The following is a 22,005-nucleotide window of genomic DNA, read 5'->3' on the forward strand; positions in this document are numbered from 1 at the left end:
TCTGTTGTAATGTTACAGTAGTAATTTAGCTGAAAAAAATTAAGATTTTTTTATAGGTTTAGGGGAAGCTACGACAGACAACAACACAACCCTTACGAAAATTAACATTTTAATATTTAACTATAAATCCAGAGAAAATGGTTACTATTGTTTAACTGTGATAACCAAAAATGTAAAATTATTTTACAAATGTATTTATTTAAAAATAAATACAAATCCATTTGCAAAAAAACAAGGTTATTTTACTTTTATATAGGCTAATAAAAGCATGGTAATTTTTTGTAAGGGAAAACATGACTCGTGTACAGTATTAGGATTTTTCTATAAAGATATTGTAGTATTGTAGAGTATAGTATTGTAAAGTATAGTTTTGTTCAATCTTGAGTATTAAAGTCATGAGAGAGATGGATAACAGGGCAAAATAAAGAGACTGAAGAGAAAAATGGAAGTGAAGGTGCAGTTTGGGAGAGAACTTTTAATTATTTTGCATGTCCCCAAATTAAAGATTTAAACCTTTTTTATGTCAGGTCCATACAAAAATAGTTTTTTTAAATTAATGGCAAAGACATGGTTTCATTTACTACACATAGGCCTGCCTCAGTATAGGAGTACACGAGCACATAAACATAATTTCTAGAACTGCTCTGTGTCACTTCATGTGCATTTTACTTATTTTGAGAAAACTATCATCATATACAGAAACAGCAGTTTAAAAAAACACCAATGTTTCAGGAGTTTATTACACAGAATACGTCACATGCTTATTAGATAACTGTATTTAAGTTGATGTATATGCTTTTATTTATTATTCTTTAATTTTTACAAATTTAGAAAGTAATCAAAAAGTACTCAAAAGTAATTAGTTACATTACTTTAATAAAGTAATTGAAAAAGTTACACTACTATTACATTTTAAACAGGGTAACTTGTAATCTGTAACCTATTACATTTCCAAAGTAACCTTCCCAACACTGGAAAAGATGTATCTCAAAATCATACAGTCACTGCTGGAAAGGGTTCAAATATGCAAAGATGCTGGAAAACTGAGGATCTACAGGACCTTAAAGATTTTTCTGAAGAACAGTTCTCAGTTTAACTGTTCAGAACAAACAAGGGACTCAAGCACAGCCATCACAAAACAGAAAGACAGTCGTGGATCATCCAGGTAACCACACACATTATTAAGAACTAAGGGCCCTTTGAATGGGGTTATTTGAATAATTTCAGCTATTTGTTTGTCTTGTGGACTAAATGTAAACATCTTGTATGTACAATATCTTACTCAGGACAGTACTAAATACAAACTAAGATGCATTTATTATGATCTCTCTTATTTTTTGAAAATTATTCACATTTTCACAGATTCTGCAAGGGGTGCCCAAACTTTGGAGCCCCATTGTATATATGTATATATATATATATATATATGTGTGTGTGTGTGTGTGTGTGTGTGTGTGTGTATGTATGATTTTTGCACAGTGCCCATATTTCTTAAAGGAAATGGTAGAACAGGGAATTCATCTTGTCTATTTAGTGATATCCAAATAATACATTGTCCTATATTTTAAACAGTAAAAATACCTGAAACATCTGTTTCCTCACAACTTACCTCAGTATCTCCAATTCACACTTTAACATCTTCAGTCCACTACAGATTTTCTTCACTCCTGAATCTTGCAGATTATTATTGTTTATGTTCAGTTCTTTCAGACTGTTATCTGATCCAAGAAGTGTAGCAAGAGCTGGACAGCTTTTTTCTGTTAAGTTACAATCATTTAGTCTGCAAGGGAAATAAATCATGTCACAGAATTAGGAGTAAATTATACAATGCATTTTTCAACATACAAATATAAAATATTTTTGAATTATTTTACATGAACCATAGACTACACTAACATCATTCTTCAAAAACTATGACATTTGCAAGATAAAATAAAGCATTTTTGAATAAATATGGTTTATTAAGATAGATAGCTTTAATAACAATGAGTACTTGATGAGTGTCTTGAGGAGGATATTATGGGGTTTCATAATTTGAACATTTTAATTTATATAAGCAATAACATCGGCTGTATGATAAACACATGATGAAAATATACTGAATATTTCAAGAGGGAATAAAAACTATATAACAGTCCTCATGGAGGAATACTTTAAGAAAAGATCCAGTCAGAATTATAATGCACTGATCCACCTGGTGAGACACAAGTTTGCATACACTTGTGAAACATCTCATTAAACATTAAAAATGGTCTGGGAGTAAAAGCAAACGTATGACACATTTGCAGTGTGAAGATGCAATAGAGAACTCAATTTTGTCCAGTTTTTGAGCACAAACACAGAAAGCACCTCTCAGAGAGTCCACGAGTACTGAATTTATTTCTCTTTTGCATCTTATTGCACTTGAACTTGCAAGTACACACAATATATGTCAATTGATCAGTTTTGGTCAGTATTCACATAAACGCACAAAGTGAATCCAAACAGTTGATGAAATATTGGAATCTGCATTAGTTAAATGGATCTGTGCACTCAGATTTGGTCAGATTTTTTGTTGTTATCTGTGTAATTAATCTTAATTAAACAACAAGAGGCAGAGGGAAAATTATTTTACTAGCCTTAACAAGGATTAATATTAAGACTATGACTGAACTACATACTACTTAAATTAAATACATTAATAAAAACAATACATAATTAGCTTTACACTTAAATGGTCCTGTAGTCATAACAAGAAGAAGAAAATATAAGGATATATGAAAAATATAAAGTATGTAAAATAATCAGCATAGAGCAATGAAGATAACCACAAATGTTTCAAATTAAAAATGTTTCAAATAACTTTTTTAAATTAAAGCAAAACATGATAGAATGTATTAAATGCTTACAGAGCTCTTTTGGAGGTTCTGATGACAGATGATAGTCTAATGAGACACTCATCTGATTTCTTGAATTTCTGAAGTTCAAAGTCCTCCAGCTCCTCCTCTGATGTCAACAACACAAAAGCCAAAGCAGACCAATGAGAAGGTGAGAGGTCACCAGATGAGAGACTTCCTTTGCTAAGATGGTTCTGAATTTCTTCCACCAGAGTTTGGTCATTCAGTTCATTCAGACAGTAAAACAGATTAATGGATCTCTCTGGAGACGGATTATCTTCTAATTTCAGCTTGATGTACTGAACTATTTCCTTGTAGTCCTGTTCATTGCAGTGTTGCTGTGTCAACAGTCCTCTTAAGAGTTGTCGATTGGACCGGAGTGACAGAGCGAGAAAGAAACGAAGGAAAAGGTCCAGATGTCCATTGTCACTCTCAAGTGCCTTGTCCACTGCAGTCTTGACCAAACCAACCATGGCTTCATTTTTGTTTGCCTGTTCTGTAGAGTCTTGAGCAAATACACTTGTGTTGTTTTTGTCTAGAAAAAGATGTGCATAAAGGGCTGCAATAAACTCTTGAATGCTCAAGTGAACAAAACAGTACATGGTGCCAACAATGATTCCTCTTTCCTCCTTAAAGATCTGGGTACACATGCTTGAATACACTGATGCTTTAGAGGCATTAATACCACAGGCTTCCAGATCTGTGTCGTAGAAGATCAGGTTGTTTTTTTCCAGCTGCTGAAATGCCAGTTTCCCCAATGAAAGGATGGCATCTTTATCCCAGGAAACATCTGGTGTGTATTCTCCATCATACTTTTGTCTGCTCTGCTGGATCTGAAAGCGGAGAAAGTGTGTGTACATTTGTGTCAGAGTCTTGGGAGTGTCTTCAGTGTTTGATTCCTGCAGTGTTTTAGAGGAGTCACCAGCCTCATTGTTTTTCAGATTTTTTCTTTTCTCCTCTAAAATGCTCTGAAAAACTGTCGCTGAAATCCAGCAGAAGACTGGAATGTGGCACATGATAAATAGACTCTTGGATTTTTTAAAATGATCAATAATTTCTTTGGCCTGATTCTCATCTGTGAATCTTTTTTTGAAGTACTCCACCTTTTGTGTATCACTGAATCCTCGTATCTCTGTCAGCCGATCTATATAGTCAGGAGGAATCTTACTGGCAGCTGCTGGTCTGGTGGTGATCCAGATAAGAGCAGAAGGAAGAAGATTTCCCTTGATGAGGTTCGTCAGAAGAACATCCAGGGAGGATGGTGATAATATATCAGCCCATGTCACATTACCACCAAAGTTTAGAGGAAGTCGACATTCATCCAGTCCATCAAGGATGAACAGGACTTTAAATGTATTTCTTCTTGCAAGGTTAAGTCCTTTAGTTTCAGGAAAAAACTGAGTTATAAGGTCCATTAAACTTAAATTTTCTTTCTCCTTTAGGTTCATCTCTCTGAATGGAAGAGGAAACATAAAACTGATATCTTGATTTTCTTTTCCTTCAGCCCAGTCCACAATAAACTTCTGGACAGAGATTGATTTTCCGATGCCAGCAACTCCTTTTGTCAGTACAGCTCTGATCTGCTTGTCTTGTTCAGGTGCTTCAAACAACTTTGTGCATTCAACTGGTATCTCTTGTGATTCTTGACGCCTGGAAGTAACTTCAATCTGTCTTACCTCATGTTCAAAATTGACCTGTTCTCTACAACCCTGAGTGATATAGAGATCTGTGTAGATGTTTTTTAGAAGTGTAGAGTCTCCTTGTTTTGCAATTCCTTCAAACACGCATTGATACTTATTCTTTAGGCTACATTTTAGCTGATGAATGAAAATGAGATCATCTAAACAGAAAAAAATTAAAATAATAATGTTTCAGTCCATTTTCTTTAAGACATTCATAAGCAGGTTTACAGAATAAAATTTGAGAGCATTGAAACCAGTGCCAATTTCTACACAAGGTGGCACAAGAAACAGATTTAAAAGATAATTTAATCATAAAATGGCTAACGTTTTACATAAATGAATTCCGTTGCTAATAATATTACATGCTTATTTAAATGCACATTTGATAGTAAAGCACTAAACCTGAGTAGGGAAGTATACGAAATCGACTCCTATTTATAATGTGCAAAATCTAATTTTGTGTTTTTCAAAGCACGTTGTGACTTTTCTTACTTCTTGCACAAAAAATTTCAAAGCTTTTACTGGTTAAAGTAATTCATTGTCTTTTTACATTTTTAAATATGTGTTTGTTTACTACAAAGTATATTTTAAACATCCCATTAAAAATAAATTTTTTAACATCAGTTTTAGATCTTTAAAGTGTGAAATACTTAGTCAATGTCTTTTCTCTTTCAAAATTTTCTCTTTCAAAAGGTCAAATTCAAATGCTTCTCTCTGGATCTTGCAGCACTGTGCAGTAACATTAGTGTCAATTAACAATGGTTCCCGAGTAAACCTGTTCTGAGCTTGGAGCACCAGTTTCTGAGCACCAGTTTGTATGCGCTGTGCTCATTTATTGGTCTGAACTGATAAACAGTCTATGTTGCGCAGCTGAAACGAGTAGTGCAGTTTATGCTTTTGTTTTGTTTGCCATTTGATGTTTCTAATATGCAACAGAAATGGAGGCGCTTGGTATATGGGCAATGCAGTGGACAAAATTTAGTTACACAGGCAAAAAATAATGATCACAAAATATGACCATTTGGTCGCAGTCTGGAGCCCTTATAAATGACAATACTGTATGATCAGGAGTCTCTTACCTTCTAGAGTATCAGCAGCTTCATGTTGCTTCATCTCCCTCAGGAAATTGAGTGTGAGATCAAGAGCTGCTTCTTTGGAACTACATTTATTCTCATTAAATTCCTTCACAAAGTCTTCCGCTTGTGTGTTGTCCTTTTGTAATATTTTCCTAAACTTTTCAAGCTCGTTCTTCAGGAAATTGATTATTTTGTTCTCAAGCTCCTGGAAAAAAAGACTGAATTTCAACCTAATTGTACACCCATATTATGTCAGTATTTCTAAATTACATTTCTTTGTTCAATAACATATTTATAAACATTAAACAATTTTCTTACCTGGAAAATCCCTAAGAGATTGTCTTTGAAATTCGTGTGGTTCCCGTGAGTCTGGAAGTCTGAATCTAATGTTCTGTAGAAATAGAAGAAAATACTGCATTTCCATGTAAAATATTACAGAAATACCCTGACAAACAATGCACAGTTTATTTAAATATTTGCCATATATATAAAAAAAATTCATAATAAGTATTCACTGATAAACTTTCTAACACAGTCTGTGCGACCAAAAATCTGAAACACTTGAAATACCTTCCGGCAGATGGTGTTTTTTTGTCACTGAAGTTCAGTGGTTCATGTCTTGATTGGTCACTCTTCACAGACATAGAGCTGGTTACAAATGAGCCTGATCTTACACTAATGAAATAAAATGCATAAAGAGAGAGATAAAACTCTAAAACAGAGGAGGTATTTCAGAAACATTTAAAAAAAAAAAGAATCTTTATTATCCATGATGAATCTGCAAGTATGCCTTTTAGTGACTGTCTGAGTAGATGTTTTACTGAAAGAAGCTCCAGAATGAGGTGAATATTGATCACCAAATATTGTGGTCAATCTTTTATTTTTAGTTTTCTTCAGTAAAGTTCTACAGTATTACATATTAACGCTGTGGACAAATAAAGCTATAACACTATATTGTAAAACACATGAAATACCTTCCGGCAAATGGTGATTTTTTGTCACTGAAGTTCAGTGGTTCATGTCTTGATTGGTCACTCTTCACGGACACAGAGCTGGATACATGTGAGCCTGATCTTACACTGATGACATAAAGAGCAGAAAGAGAGGGATACAACTTTAAAACAGAGGAGGTATTTCAGCATCATTTACAAATGTTTAATCTTTATTTTCCATGATGAATCTGCATGTATGTCTTTTAGTGACTGCCTGAGTAGATGTTTTACTGAAAGAAGCTCCAGAATGAGGTGAAAAATGATCACCAAATATTGTGGTCAATCTTTTACTTTTAGTTTTCTTCAGTAAAGTTCTATTACATATTACTGCTGTGGACAAATAATGCTATATTGTAAAACACATGAAATACCTTTTGGTAGATGACTTTTTTTTCTCACTTGAGTCCGGCATGCCACCAGACACAGAGCTGGAGACGTATCATAAATTTAGACACTTTTTAACACATTGTATTATAAAAATAAAAATAGTATACTTTTACAAAACTACTTTAGTACTTTAATGCTACAATACCTCTACTTTTAAACTAACCAGCCTCCCAAAAAATATACAAATCCCTGCTGAGGGAAGGAATGTATAACTTTGTAAATTATGACTTTGCTTCACAGTTTTAAAATATTTATCATCTACTGGCTACATTTTGAAGGTTTATAAGTCCATACTTTTAGTCATTTGCAGTATCTAATGCCTCAATCAGTTAACTGCACTGAAAAAATGATTTATTCATAGTCCCAAAACGCACTCTATGTTAGTTAATTATTAAGTTTGTCTGTCCATAAAGCTCTGTTTACCATGCATAGATGAAACATATTTGAATTAATACATGAATGATTGAATGAATAAGTAAATGAGTACATAAATAAACAAACTAACCTCTGTTTTGAAGAGAGACCCATCTCAGACGGCGAGTCATTTCCTCGCTCCTCTGACATATTGCAGCTTGTATACAGTCAGCTGCTCAGTATGACCTGGAGATGAGAATATGTAACTGAGATCAATAACATAGCAATAATTCAGGGGGAAAAATATATATATATATATATATATATATATATATATATATATATGTTAAAGTTGATTACAAACAAATATACAGTACATACAGAATAATCAAGTATACTGACATAAGGTCATTAGTTAATAGTCATTTAGCAAATTTGTTAATGCGTTAAATGAAAACCATTTCATATATCAACACGAAATCAAAAACTTTTTGCCAGCTTGGTCCGAGTCAAATTTGGTGAGGAGGAGTTCAAAAAAGTAGGTTTTCAACATTAATCAAAATGGCAGACAGGAACTTTGGCCAATTTTGGCATAATTGGTATCTATTTTCTTGCCATGACCCAAGTAATATAGGGAGACCAATTTACTCAAACGTTATTAGCATTTTTGTACATTTCTTTATAACTTTTGACCACATGGTGGCACTGCGCCCAAAATTGTTGGCCGACACCCATAATGGCTGACATGGGGAAACTGAACATCATTCGACTCTGCATGAGCCACTGAATCTAAAGAGACCAGTTTTGGTCAAACCATTCAGAAGTTATAAGCAAAAATATGCATTTTTCATATCTCCTGACCACTAGGTGGCACTATTTCGAAAAACTGTCTCAAGTCATGCTTGTTATAACACACAACAAATTTGGTCTCAATATGCCTTATTTTTGCATGATTTTCGTCAAATTTGTTCATGTGTCATTTGAGAACGGTTGGATGAATCAACTTTTTGCCAGCATAGTCTGAAGATGATCTGACCCAATTTTGGTGGATTTGGACATGCCCTGAGTGCACCTGTGCAATACGCTTTACACTTTGCGTTTAGATCGTTAAAAAATAGGGCCCATAGTCTGCTTGTTATGATAAAAAAATTAAATAAATCCATAAAAAATAAAACCTTAATACAGTCACATTGCTATATACAATATTCTATATGATACAGCCCATGAACACTAGATTTTATACAGGTGTTACAATAAAGATTTTGTAAATGGTGATCATCAACCAAATATTGATAATGTGGAAGTTACTGCCTTTTGCCTTTGTGCGACTTCTCATGTTTTGCTGACAATGCAAAGACATTGTGTATATTAACTTCAAAATAGGGGTAAAAATCTAGTTTGAACTCACATTTTCTATGTAGATAATTTTCATTACTTAAACATCTAATTGTTAAATTTCCAGTGTCATGCCTATAATTAATTTGGCTGGACAAGTAATAAACTTTAAAGTCGTTTTTCTCAGTTTCACACTCTTGCGAGTTAAGGTCTTTTGCCTTTTTAGGGCAGATTTGATTCACTTAATTACTGAGTGTTTGTAGCACTCTATAGAGTTTTGTAGACAGTTGTGGATTTAAGCATGGGCAACAGGAGCTACCGCCCAGGGGTGTTTCCCAAAAGCATATTAGCAAATTATGTTCAAAGTTCCATTAAACGACCATAGCTGCTTTTGGGAAACACACCCAAGGGGACATCTTGCCAGAGACGGCACAGGACGCCTGCAACAAAAAAATGGAATGGGCGATCATGTTTTTACCACTCATATTCATAGAACATCATTACTGTGTCGGTCATTTAACCTGGTCAGGATTCAGAGTGTGCATTTGGAGAAGTACTCTCTCACTCTCTTTTTTTATATTTATAAATATGATATAGCAGTTAAGCAGCGTGACATGACCAAGAGAGTGCAGTTTTACCTAAAAACCAATACGATTGCAAATTTGATATTGATTTTATACAACAGTTCAAACAAGTAGTTAACATTAAGTGAATTTTTAGACACAATATTACTGTTTTTGCTCAAATTTGTTATTAAAATAGATCTAAACAGAGATCAAACATGTCACTGTAGTGTTTCATTAATGAATGATTCAGCATTTTTTTAATTAATTAGGTGAGTCAATGATTCAGTTACCTTTTTTTAAAGGGGTCATATAATGTTGTGTATTTTGTGTAATGCAGTGTGTATATGCGGTATAAGTTTCACATTATTTTCCACATTCTGTACATTATAGTTGCTTCTCTCTGCCCTACTTTTATGAAATGCGTTGATTTTTACAAAGCTCATTGATCATAAAAGCGCTAAAAAGCAACATGCTCTGATTGGCCAGATATCCAGTGTGATCTGATTAGCCTTATACCAGAAGCATGTGACGGAAATGTTACACCCTTTACCATATTTGGAAATACCAGTTTCCATGCAAGTGGCGGTGGCAACAATACTACAGCAAGAATAAAAGTTCACCTTCTTTCTTTGCTTATGCATTTGGAAAATGTTATGCACATCTTCCAACACAGTGGTGCAGATATGTGGGAGCATGTTTATTCCATTCCAAGGACAAAGGGAAACATGAAATTGCATCATATGACCCCTTTAAAGACAGGAACTTGCTTCTTTCTTAAATGAATCAGCAATCCGACCAAATCACTTGAATGAATGACTTAATTTCTCATTTAAAAGTTTCCCATCGTTGCATTTCTCCCAACATTTAATTTCTATATTAAAAACTGATTTAAAACACTAGGCTCATAACATTATTTATGCTGTTGTAATTATATGGTGTGAATGCATTAATGCTATATTTCAGTTTTATTAAACTGTCTGTGTAAACGCATCTAAATGATTAAATTTGATCTGCAACAGCCCTTTTTAAGCATATGTTTAGGAATAAATGCCCTTTATATAGGCAAAAATTATCTGGGAATCAATTTAAGTAAATTTTAGTATGCAGTAACTTTTCTTCCCAACAACGAAATTTATTCCAGTGGGAAAGCTAAATGGCTAATTTTGAGAAAAATAAAATAATGTCAAGCCCCAGGTGTCATGTCATAAAATTTAAATTGTAAGTTATGTATAGTAAGGATCCACCCACCGGTCCAAAAGCAAAGGCCAGCAGCCTGGTTAAAAGTTTAATGCGTGTTCAGTCTTTTACATGTGCTTCTTCAAAGTTCACCCTTAGTTTCTATTTCAGTTTTACTCTATGTTCAGTCTGACCCTAATTTTAAGTGATCACTCAATTTAGACTGTATTTCTAATCAAAAGCTGATAACAAAATATTAACTGTTTATTAATTTAGATATTTTATTAATTTGGAAATCCCATACTTTCAATTATTTGTTCATTGGGGACCTAATGTCTCATTTGAGCCTTGCTTAAGCAAACAGCAGGTCACCAAATTTCCTATACAACTTGATAACATCAGTGATAGACGGAAATCAGAAGGTCTCCAATGACGTGCCTACTGCTACTATCATTCATGAGCCTTCAGTTCAATTCAGAAAAAAATTATGCATTTGTGAATCACACTGTAGCAACATGTCAATTCTATGATCCTGTACATGGATCACTGCAGCTACACTATATGGGAAACAGCCAGGTGTTCCACGTAGGAGTAAAACAAACTCATTATAGTCACACATGTAACTTTTAATTAGTGAATAATTCCAATGTTACCGTTATTCTAATTTTACACAAGACATATATGCAAAATGCATAGCATCTTTAACCTTCTTTCTAAGTATTTCAAAGAACACGTACAGCAAAGCAATCATGTGCTTAAGAACAAACTTATCTAGCCTATGTGCACATGTAGTACACAAACCATAAAGTGTGTTCTGTGAGCATAATGTGTTTTACACATTTGAAAAGAAAAAGAAACGCATACCTGACAGCAGAGAGAGTTCTATTGCAAAGTTCCAGAGACTCTCTCACACTGCATAGGGGTTTTCTGACTACAGAATCCCGCCGTAGTGTTTTGTCACATCGCTTATATTCTTAGACAAGTAACAAAGAAAGTGACTACTGTGAAATTGAGACCATTTTACCAGTCGCACATTGACCTTTAGAACGATACTAAACATGAAGGGGGAAACCAACAGATTCACAAGATACATGATATGTGGGATATACTTATTCTTACTGAACTTTGAGTTTGAGAACGAGAGGCAGAGAAGGCAGGGGGGAGAAGGAGATCATTTCTGCAGCTATCACTCATCTTGCTATATCTATGTAACATTCATTTTATTTTGAGGTTACAGAAAGGGGTGGTTCGCCCAGGACACCAGAAAAGCTACCACCACTGTAGTGTTTTGTAGTGTTTTAAATGAGTATCTGAAAACAGACCCAATCTTACCTTTGTTCACTCACTGTTCTACAACGAGTCCTTTCCGCGCTCCTCTGACATACTGTAGGCCTATTGACTAAACTTTCTGTATTGCAGTTTTACACTAAATTACACTCACATTTACTCATGACCTAAGAACCACAGTCCTTTTGCATACATGATTTAATTATGACCTCATGCTCACAATTTATTCTACGCTACTAATTTCAAATGTGTCCACAATAGCTGACAATTTGAATAAATGTATATTGTGTTAAGTGAACTTAAACATTCTGTTTAATCATAGCTGATATGTGTTACATAAATTTTTACACAAAGACATAAAAGCATCATTGACTGAGTGCTTGGATTCACTTACCTGCCTAACTTCCTTTGGAAAAAATACTTTCGATTTTGCATCATAAAACAACAGCCTAAATTAAAACTAAAGACTTTTTATAAATGAAAAAAGTAATACATTTATAAAAGGATTAACTAAGAATAAATTAAGAAAATGTCCCAGTACAAGGGTCATGAGCACCAGTAACGAAGCACATGTAGAATGGTTTCTTGCCTTTACGAATAGTCACATGGTACTCGTACATCCTTTAAGAGTCTGCTGTGTAAGTCTGTGGTTTTCCTGTGGGGCTGGCCTTATTTTTGAAACTGTTCACGTGGGTTAAACGTTTTCCATTTTACATAAAATACTTGTATTGAAATGCTAGATGTTTAGGTTTGTGAAGTAGCTCTCAAGTAGGAGATTTTCAAGACTGGGATGTTTAGGTGCCTCCTATCTATCTATCTATCTATCTATCTATCTATCTATCTATCTATCTATCTATCTATCTATCTATCTATACTGTATATCTATCCCTATTAGATCTTCTGGCTATTAAATGGAATCTCCGCTTGTCTGCAACACGTTCAGTTTCTTTTACATTGTTTCTGTTTGATAGTATGCTTAAAGAAGCAAAACAAATGCTAATGTTAAAATTATGGGAGTCTTTTTGATGTAAGTATTGTCAGCAAGCAGAAAGAAAGGAAGTTGGAAAGATTTATTCTCTATTTGTCTATATTATATATTTGTACAATGTTGTACAAATTTATAGACTAGTCATATCCGTAACCAATAACTCATTTTCACCAGCTGAGGTCAGTGTCACAGTTCTGAGCATCAGAAGTCAGATCATACAGTCGTCTTTGCCCTAGCAATGGCTCTTTAATGTTCAAAGTTTTTCATAATATTTCAGAATTCTCTGCACTCACTTTTACTTTTCAATTCTAAAGGTTCTTGACTGGAAGTTGTGCTTTCTTGCTGTTATTTAGATCTAGATCTGAGTGAGATGCTTTTATCTTCGTAAATGCTCTGTTCCTGTTTCTAATAGCTATTCCAATTTCACTATTTCACAATGGAACTGCATTCCAACTCTTGTTGCCTTCCCAGGTCCGAGCACCAGACCCTATTGTATTTGTACAAATTATCTTCTTTAAAAGTGTCATAATAAAAGGGTTTGGCCACACACACCCTGATCAATCTAAATTCGGAGTCAAGCTGAATAAAACTAATAGGAATTCATTATTATTTTTTTATTTTTTTTGCCATGGATAAAATTATTCGGGACAGACTGTGGCTAAAAATTGATTTTCGCAGTGCTCTGTCTGTAAAATAGTTGTAAAATATCAAATAATTTTAATTTGCTATAAATGCTCTCTTTTGTTGGACAACAGGTTTAAAAACACTTCTCATTGCAAGACATTGCAAGGTAAGATGTAACCAATAACCAGACAGACTCCAGACAATACCTTTGGAATGATTTAATCAGGATTTCAGACTAGTTTCAGAGAGAACCCCCCCCCCCCAACCAAAAGAGTACAACAGTTTAGTAAGTGCATGACTAAGGTGACATGATCAATTATACAGGTGCAGCTATCCTTTTTTTTTTTGTTTGTTTCCTCTTATTCAATAGAGTATATAGTATTCACAAGCATATAAATAATCATGTAATGAATGGAAATGTTATTTATAATATATATATATATATATATATATATATATATATATATACAGAAATCTTCCAAAGTTGACCTTGTTTTGATTAATACCTGTCTCACAAACATGCAAAGCTCTTTGATGTTTTGTGTTTCAGAAAAGATTGTGTAGTGGGTTTTACTTCAAGGCACTTTTTCCCTGATGTAAAATTAACAGAAGATAAAGGAAAATGAGCACCAAATGATAGAAAAGAGCAAACCAATCAAAACAACAAACTAGACAATCACAGCTGAACACAGCAGAATTGAAAAAGACGAGATGAAGACCTGGGGTCCGTTCTTCGTACGTCTCTTAATAGATCCCAGATGAAATGTCACATCCTATATGATACTGATGCGCTAATCAGGATCTGGCTAATTCGGTTCTTCTAATGCATTGTTGGTTTGGTTTGAAAGGGTTTTGGTTTGCTATCGATACTCGACACCACGATCAGCAGTGCAGCGATAGGCTGGCAGCAAGAAAGCAACGTAATGACATCATATAATTAAAAAAGACACCTGACGAAAAACTTGACAAACTTCTGGACTTTTTATAAGGAAACAACCAAGAGAACAAAACTAAATAAATGTTATAACAGATAAATTAAATGTGAACTGTTTTGATTTTATTTTACATTTTTTAACACGATTCCCAATTATTTATATTCACAACTTCTAATATTTGTACAGGCTTTACATTTTATTTCAATGTAGTAATTAGCAATTCATATTTCAAATAAATTTTGAACAGATTTGTTACATGACAGCATTAATAAAGTGTCTTAAGGGTCAAGATCATGTTATCTCCTGCGCTCCATCAAGCCACTCCCATATTATCTGTCATCAATTAAATTAATGCACGACTACATTATCTAGTGTTCCTGTAGCTCAATTGGTAGAGCATTGCACTATCAAACCCAAGGTTGGGGGTTCGATTCCCCGGGAACACAGGATAGGTGTAAATTGTTAGCCTGAATGCACTGTAAGTCACTTTGGATAAAAGTGGCTGCTAAATGCATAAATGTGTGGGTGACATAGTTTAGTTTCATTGGCTCATTGGTGCATGATTGTCACCCACCATAGCCTATTGGAGGTGGCGCTGATGGTATTTTAAGGCTGGAGTTAGATCGCCTCGGGGTGCGTCACGACTGGTACCGCCCGTACTGAGTGTGCCGGTGTAGACGTGGGTTTTATGCCCGGTTGGGTGTTTTTTTACCTACTGTTATTTTGGTGTCGGGTGATTACTTATCTGTTTAACTCTTAGCCATGAAATCAGTGAAAAGTCTTCCTGCATGTTAATTCATTATGAGCTGTGAGCGACTATACACTTCATGTGGCACGAGGAATTGCTTTGGGTAAGCGTGATCAATCTGCTTCCTCTTTTTCGCAAGACAAGTATTTAATTAAGAATTCTGTTTTTCTTTCCCTGCTTTTTGGGCTGGTTTACATTTAGGGCATTATTAGTGTCATCGCTCGTGCCCTGATAAGTGTTTCCATGCTTGTGTTGGGAAACTCTGATTATGGGACCTGCTCGATTCGGACTGTTGCATTCATTTCATTTTGTGTGGTGTTTATATCGTTGTTTATTAGTATTTTGTTTTGTATACTTTCAATATTTTAAGTTTGATATTGTAATAGTGTTTCTTGATAAATGTTTTTGTTTACTTTGATGGAAATATTTCCACTGTATTACTGAATTTAATTAGTTGGTTAGTTAGTTTAATTAATTAACTAATTAATTAATTAATTAATTAGTTAATTAATTCGTTTTTACAAAAAGTTTCTGATTGTGACAGTGTTGTATGGTGACCTGACAATTGACATTGATTATCATTGACGTTTTAACTAATTATGGTGATTTGAATAAAGTCTTTTGTACATTGTTCACACGCCTCTCTCGGATTACTTCAGCCTACGAACCTGTGTCCCTTATTTTTGGTTATTTCCCCGTTTCTTTACGGGGTGGCGTAGTCGGATTGTATTTGGGTGTGTTCAAACTTACTTCCAACATTCCCCCCCCCCCCTCCCCCCCTCCTTCAGCATTGCCACATATGTATTTATTTAATTTAAATTTATTTATGTATTATCTGTGTGTAAGACTAATTAATACAATTATGATGAACTTGCTGTCTATAGTATTAAAAACTACACAACATTATATTATCTTTAAATTAGTTTTTAAATGATTATTGTTTTAAATTATTGTCCCTATATCAGTAGGATACTCTACTAATAAGGTAGCGATCATAGTGGACAGATTTTAAGTATCAGTTCTGCTTAAAAAGATGAGATCTAATCCTGTTTACATGAAATAAGCTGTTCCTGAGCAGGGGCCCGTTCTTCGTACGTCGCTTATTACATCCGGGATCAAATGACACATCCAAGATGATATCACCGTGCTAATCATGATCCGGCTAATTGGGTTCTTCGAACACACCTGTTGTGTATGATTAGTATCGCTGGATTGAGTTATCTGAGATAATTGCGCGTTCATGTGTTGGTTTAAAAGGGGATATGTATCGATACTCGAAACCATGATCAGCAGTGCAGCGATTGGCTGGTGGCAAGACGGCAATGTGATTACGTCATATAATTTAAAACGACACCTGACGAAAAACTTGACAAATTTCTGGACTTTTATAAGGAAACAGCCTAGCAAACAAAACTACATAAATGTTATAATAGATATATGAAACAGATAATAGATACATGTTTTTATTTTTTAAGAATTTTTTTCATGATTCCCAATTATTTATATTCGCAATTTATAATAGTTGTGCAGTCTTTACATTTTTATTTCAGTGTAGAAATTATCTGTTCATTTCATTTTATATTTGGACAGATTTGTTACGTGACAGCATTAATGAAAGTTTCTTAAGGGTCAATATCATGTTATCTGCATCTCCTGCGCTCCATCAAGCCACTCTTATAATAGCAGTTATCACTCAAAATAATGCACGACTCTATTATCTGTATAGCATGTGTGTAAGACTCTAATACAATTATGAAGTAATACTTTTATGACAAATAAATATTTCAGTGAGTAAAACTGGCTGTGTCTATAGTAGGCGGTTATGGACTACACAGCATTTTTATATTTTAAATAATTTTTTTAATGATTATTATTTTAAATTATTGTCCCTGGATCAGTACGATACTCTTGTAATAAATTAGCGGTGGTAGCAGACATATTTTAGTATCAGTTTTGGTTGAAAAGAAGCGATCTAATCCTGTTTACATGAAATAAGCTGCTCCCGAGCAGGTTTAAGCTTACGGACCTGTTGCTATGACAGCAGCTCCGGGATGAGCTTCGAAGAACCAAATGATCCAAGATCACGCCAAATCGTCAACAATCAAATCCAGCTAACTGAGTTAGCGACGTACGAAGAACGGGCCCCAGGTTTCAAGTGCTAGTTTCTGTTTCCACTCAAAATAGGCATTTTCAAAATTTTATAATAATTGATCTATGGAGTATTTTGAGCTGAAACTTCACAGACATATTTTGGGGACATCAGAGACTTATATTACATATTGTAAAAAGGGGCATAATATATCTCCTTTAATAAATCTATTTTACATTAAGTACACAAATTTGTTACCTTGACTCAAGATGGACAAAACACATCTCTGATTTGATTGTAAAGTTTTTGAATGAACTACTTTGGAGAACTAGTACATGGTTTTTGGCCCGATTGGGCCAATATATAGCCTACACCAGACCTAAAACCAGCTTAAACCCTTGTGCATCAATTTAAATTATTATTATTATTATTATTTTATGGTTATTGAGGTTGAGCCAATAAGCTAGAACTAGTTTGTGAAAGTTGGATTTTGAAAATAATCTCCAATGTTTTACGAACGATTGAGGCAAAGTTGCTCTGAATGAAGAGCTCTGCCATGTGGTCGGACGTCATAGGTGTGTGTGGAAAAACAACAGCTAAGGTTTTTAAGATACAGTAAAGTCCTCAAAGGCAATCTTGGTATCTTGGACAAAGACACTGCATGCCAGTTTTCAGGTCAATCAAACTAAGGGTTGTAGTTATATCTAAACTCATTTCATGTTAAAGCACCACCAAGTGGCCATCTGCAGAATTTAATACACTCTTACATACACATATCTGTTCAGAGTTTGGTGAAAATATCCCATCAGTCCAGACTTATAGCCATTTTAAAAAAAGTGGCTTCACCCACTTTGAACGTTTTGGTGGCCCATATTGACCATGAATAGACATTTAAATTATATATATATATATATATATATATATATATATATATATATATATATATATATATATATATATATATATATACACTGTAAAACCCGACAAGTTAACTTAACTCAAACCGTTTGAGTAAACAGATTGCCTTGATTTAAACCATGTAAGTTTTAAAACTTTGCATTCAAGTAATTAAGTGATTAACTAAGTGCTGATAGAGCATTAGTGATGAACAGCTGCTGTTAACAAACAGAATCACTGAAGAAAAGAGAAACACAAGAACTACTACAACTGACTTCAGACACAGCCTTAGATGAAATCAACTGAAATAAAATACATGAAATCTCTCAAGATCTGATTAAACAACCCCACAAACAGCATCACCAGCTCCACTTATTAATAACCAGACTGACTTTATTTCTGTCAGACGTCTACAGAAGATCTTATTGAGAATGAACTAAGGTTTAGATGTTGATTTATTGTTTCATTTGAAGTAACCATGTTAGAGATCAGTGTTTGCTTTAGTTGGGCTCTTGACCCTTGACTTCAGTCTTTGTGTTTTCTCTGGCTGTTATAACTGTGTGTTTCTAAAACACATTTGTTGTAATTCAAAAGCCCAGAAGAAATATCATCAGGTGTTAACCTGTACCTACAGTAGGTGTAGGTTGTTATACTCAGTGTTGGGGAGTAACTAGTTACATGTAACGGCGTTACGTAATTTAAGTACAAAATTATTGTAACTGTAATTAGTTACAGTTACTAAGAAAAAATGAGTAATTAAATTACAGTTACTTATGAAATTTTTTACGATTACAAAGGGGATTACATTTGAATATTTACACACATCCACATACAGATTTAACTGATTTCTTTCCCAAATTGCACTGACTATTCTGAAACATACCGCGCTAATAATTTCCGGGATGCGGAAACACAGTCTGGTTCATAGAATCCCTAAATGCCTAACGCGGACGGAATATCCCACATTTTGGATGACTAAATCAAAAGTAGGTCAGTACACTTGAATCAAAACTTACATCGACTAGCGTTCTGCGTGTCTGTGGAAATCAGGCGCGGACTGGACACCGGGAGAACCAGGACAATTCCCGGTGGCCTGGCAGCCGATTTTGCCCCACTATTTAATATCATTATTGTATAATTGCCTGCCGAATGTACTAAAGCGATCATTTGCGAATCCGCCATTTGATAATTAAATCTCTAATAAGTCATGAATTGTTAGTCATGACTCGCGCGCTCTCCGCGCCTCCGCCAAACGGTTTGGATCAGACTCAGAGTAATCAATGCGAGAGAGAGAGATAGAGAGATAGAGAGAGAGAGAGAGAGAGAGAGAGAGAGGGGGGATTGCTGGAGCAGAGAAGCTGAACTACTGTTCAGGGTTTCAGGTCAGTTTCATCTGTAAAGATGCCTTTTTGTCTTTGTTTTTTTATTTATTTAATCAAGCAGCAGCACGTTGCTCATCAGTCATCACTCAAAATACTATATAAAGGACATCATTATTATCTGTTGTGATGTTACAGTAGTAATTTAGCTGAAAAAAAAAACAGATTTTTTTATAGGTTTAGAGGGAGCTAAGACAGACAACAACACAACCCTTACGAAATTTAACATTTTAATTTTTAACTATAAATCCAGAGAAAATGGTTACTATTGTTTAACTGTGATAACCAAAAATGTAAAATTATTTTACAAATGTATTTATTTATCCATTTGCAAAAAAAAAAATAAAAATAAAACAAGGTTATTTTACTTTTAAATAGGCTAATAAAAGCATGGTAATTTTTTGTAAGGGAAAAACATGACTCCTGTACAGTATTAGGATTTTTTCTATAAATATATTGTAGCATTGTAGAGTATTGTATTGTAAAGTATAGTTTTGTTCAATCTTGAGTATTAAAGTCATGAGAGAGATGGATAACGGCAAAATAAAGAGACTGAAGAGAAAAATGGAAGTGAAGGTGCAGTTCAGGAGATAACTTTTAATTATTTTGCATGTCCCCAAATTAAAGATTTAAACATTTTTTTATGTCAGGTCCACACAAAAAATAGTTTTGTCCATGAATTTGTTTGTATGAGTTTGAATTTTCCATTCTGAATTTTTTTCCCAGTCCGCCCCTCCTGTAAATTAATGGCAAAGACATGGTTTCATTTACTACACATAGGCCTACTGAAGCTCGCAGTGTTTTCAACCTCTGCCATCTCAATATAGGAGTACACGAGCACATAAACACAATTTCTAGAACTGCTTTGTGTCACTTAATGTGCATTTTACTTATTTTGAGAAAACTATCATCATATACAGAGACAGCAGTTTCAAAAAAACACCAATGTTTCAGGAGTTTATTACACAGAATACGTCACATGCTTATTAGATAACTGTATTTAAGTTGATGTATATGCTTTTATGTATTATTCTTTAATTTTCACAAATTTAGAAAAGTAATCAAAAAGTACTCAAAAGTAATTAGTTACATTACTTTAATAAAGTAATTGAAAAAGTTACACTACTATTACATTTTAAACAGGGTAACTTGTAATCTGTAACCTATTACATTTACAAAGTAACCTTCCCAACACTGGTTATACTTTATGTAGGTAATGATAATTATTCATTATTATTCACAATTATTGTAGAGTTGTGACGTTCGCGATCGAACCGATTCTTTTGAACGACTCATAAACATGAACGATGGGAGCCGAGTCGCGGCTGGAGGGGAGCCGTTCTTTCTGTCGTTCTTTTTTCCTATGCGTATTTCACACAGATGCACACAAATGAGCTCCTCCGCGAGACAGAACAGTTATAGGGGGAGGGGCGCACCCAGCGCAGGCCAACCCTTTATAGCGTGATGATATTAGTTATTAGTTGTGCATGTTCATTGCCGCCCACTTTGTTATTGTTCATTGACTTGAAGGGGCTGATGTCCTATTTGCAAAGTTTACAGTAGTAATAGTATGTAGTATATAGACATTTCCATTTTATTTATTCTAATTTTATCTACTTTAAATATTTTTTGTTTTCTATCAAAATGTTATTGTGTGATAACAATGTTCTTGTGTGAAAGTGTTTGTAGTAAAAGCTGTTTTGCACAGAAATTCATTGCAGCCGGCTTTATTTTTGATGTTTATTTGAGTAGGTATTGTATGAATAACATAAGTCAACGTAGCTTTGCACACACACACACTTTGTACTAAAGGTAAATCCAAAATAGTGATGTCACTGTCTAAGCAGAGGGATTTGTGCAACCCTATGGAATATAGTCCACACATGACAAATGAGGTAATAATCAATATTTCAGAATAATTCAAACTCAGATATTGGTGTGTGATATCTGAGTTTTAATTATTTGACTACAAATCTCACCTCATTTTTCTTCCCAGTGATTATTTCCAGGATAAACTGAGATGCCCCCAAGATGGCTTCTTAAAACTGACTAAATATTTAAAAAGAGCCAAAAGAGCCGTTCGGCTCTTTGAAAGGAACGGTATCGCGAAGATCCGGATCCCCTCAAAGAGCCATAAATCCCATCACTAAATTATTGGTCTGTCCGGAGTTTAATCTCTGATGAAATAGATATAATTAGTAGAACAGGTTCTAGTAAAAATGACTCTAAGATTCAGTTAATATAAAAATGACTTCATTAACATTTTGTACACATAATATCTCTTCTATGCCAGTAGTTGGTCATACACAGACATCAATAATCAGAATATGAACCTCTACAATGGTCATGATAAAAACATGCTGCAATGCATGTTGGGTACTATTGTAGTACAAAATTCATCCATGGCTCCCAGCATGCTCTGCAGCATTTTTTTTTATGGTCACCATTCTTGAGGTTCTTATTCTGATTATTGATGTCTGTGTGTGACTAGTTGACACCATAGATGACCTAACTGTTTGGAAAGTCTTTGTATTAACTGATTATTACAGAACCACTGGCTCTTAGAATCACTTTTACTATAATCAAATTACACAACACCTATTTCATCAGAGAT

The 22,005-nt window shown here is 34.2% G+C and overlaps 1 protein-coding gene across 5 annotated transcripts in view; it reads right to left on the reverse strand.

Moving 5' to 3' along the window:
- The window catches only part of LOC132160251 (protein NLRC5-like), a 44,961-nt gene extending 37,346 nt beyond the window's left edge, over positions 1-7,615 (reverse strand). For all 5 annotated transcript variants that reach the window (XM_059569985.1, XM_059569986.1, XM_059569983.1 and 2 more), the window contains exons 1-8: positions 7,519-7,615; positions 6,998-7,054; positions 6,609-6,713; positions 6,205-6,309; positions 5,953-6,025; positions 5,638-5,839; positions 2,889-4,716; positions 1,610-1,780 (exon numbers count right to left, since the gene is read on the reverse strand). In XM_059569985.1, coding sequence (XP_059425968.1) covers positions 1,610-1,780; positions 2,889-4,716; positions 5,638-5,839; positions 5,953-6,025; positions 6,205-6,309; positions 6,609-6,713; positions 6,998-7,054; positions 7,519-7,577 — 2,600 coding nt within the window. In that variant the 5' untranslated portion in view covers positions 7,578-7,615. The remainder of the gene's footprint in view (positions 1-1,609; positions 1,781-2,888; positions 4,717-5,637; positions 5,840-5,952; positions 6,026-6,204; positions 6,310-6,608; positions 6,714-6,997; positions 7,055-7,518) is intronic.
- Between the last annotated feature and the right edge of the window lie 14,390 nt (positions 7,616-22,005).

The sequence above is a fragment of the Carassius carassius genome, chromosome 16 (assembly GCF_963082965.1).
Source record: "Carassius carassius chromosome 16, fCarCar2.1, whole genome shotgun sequence".
NCBI classification, from domain to species: Eukaryota; Metazoa; Chordata; class Actinopteri; order Cypriniformes; family Cyprinidae; genus Carassius; species Carassius carassius.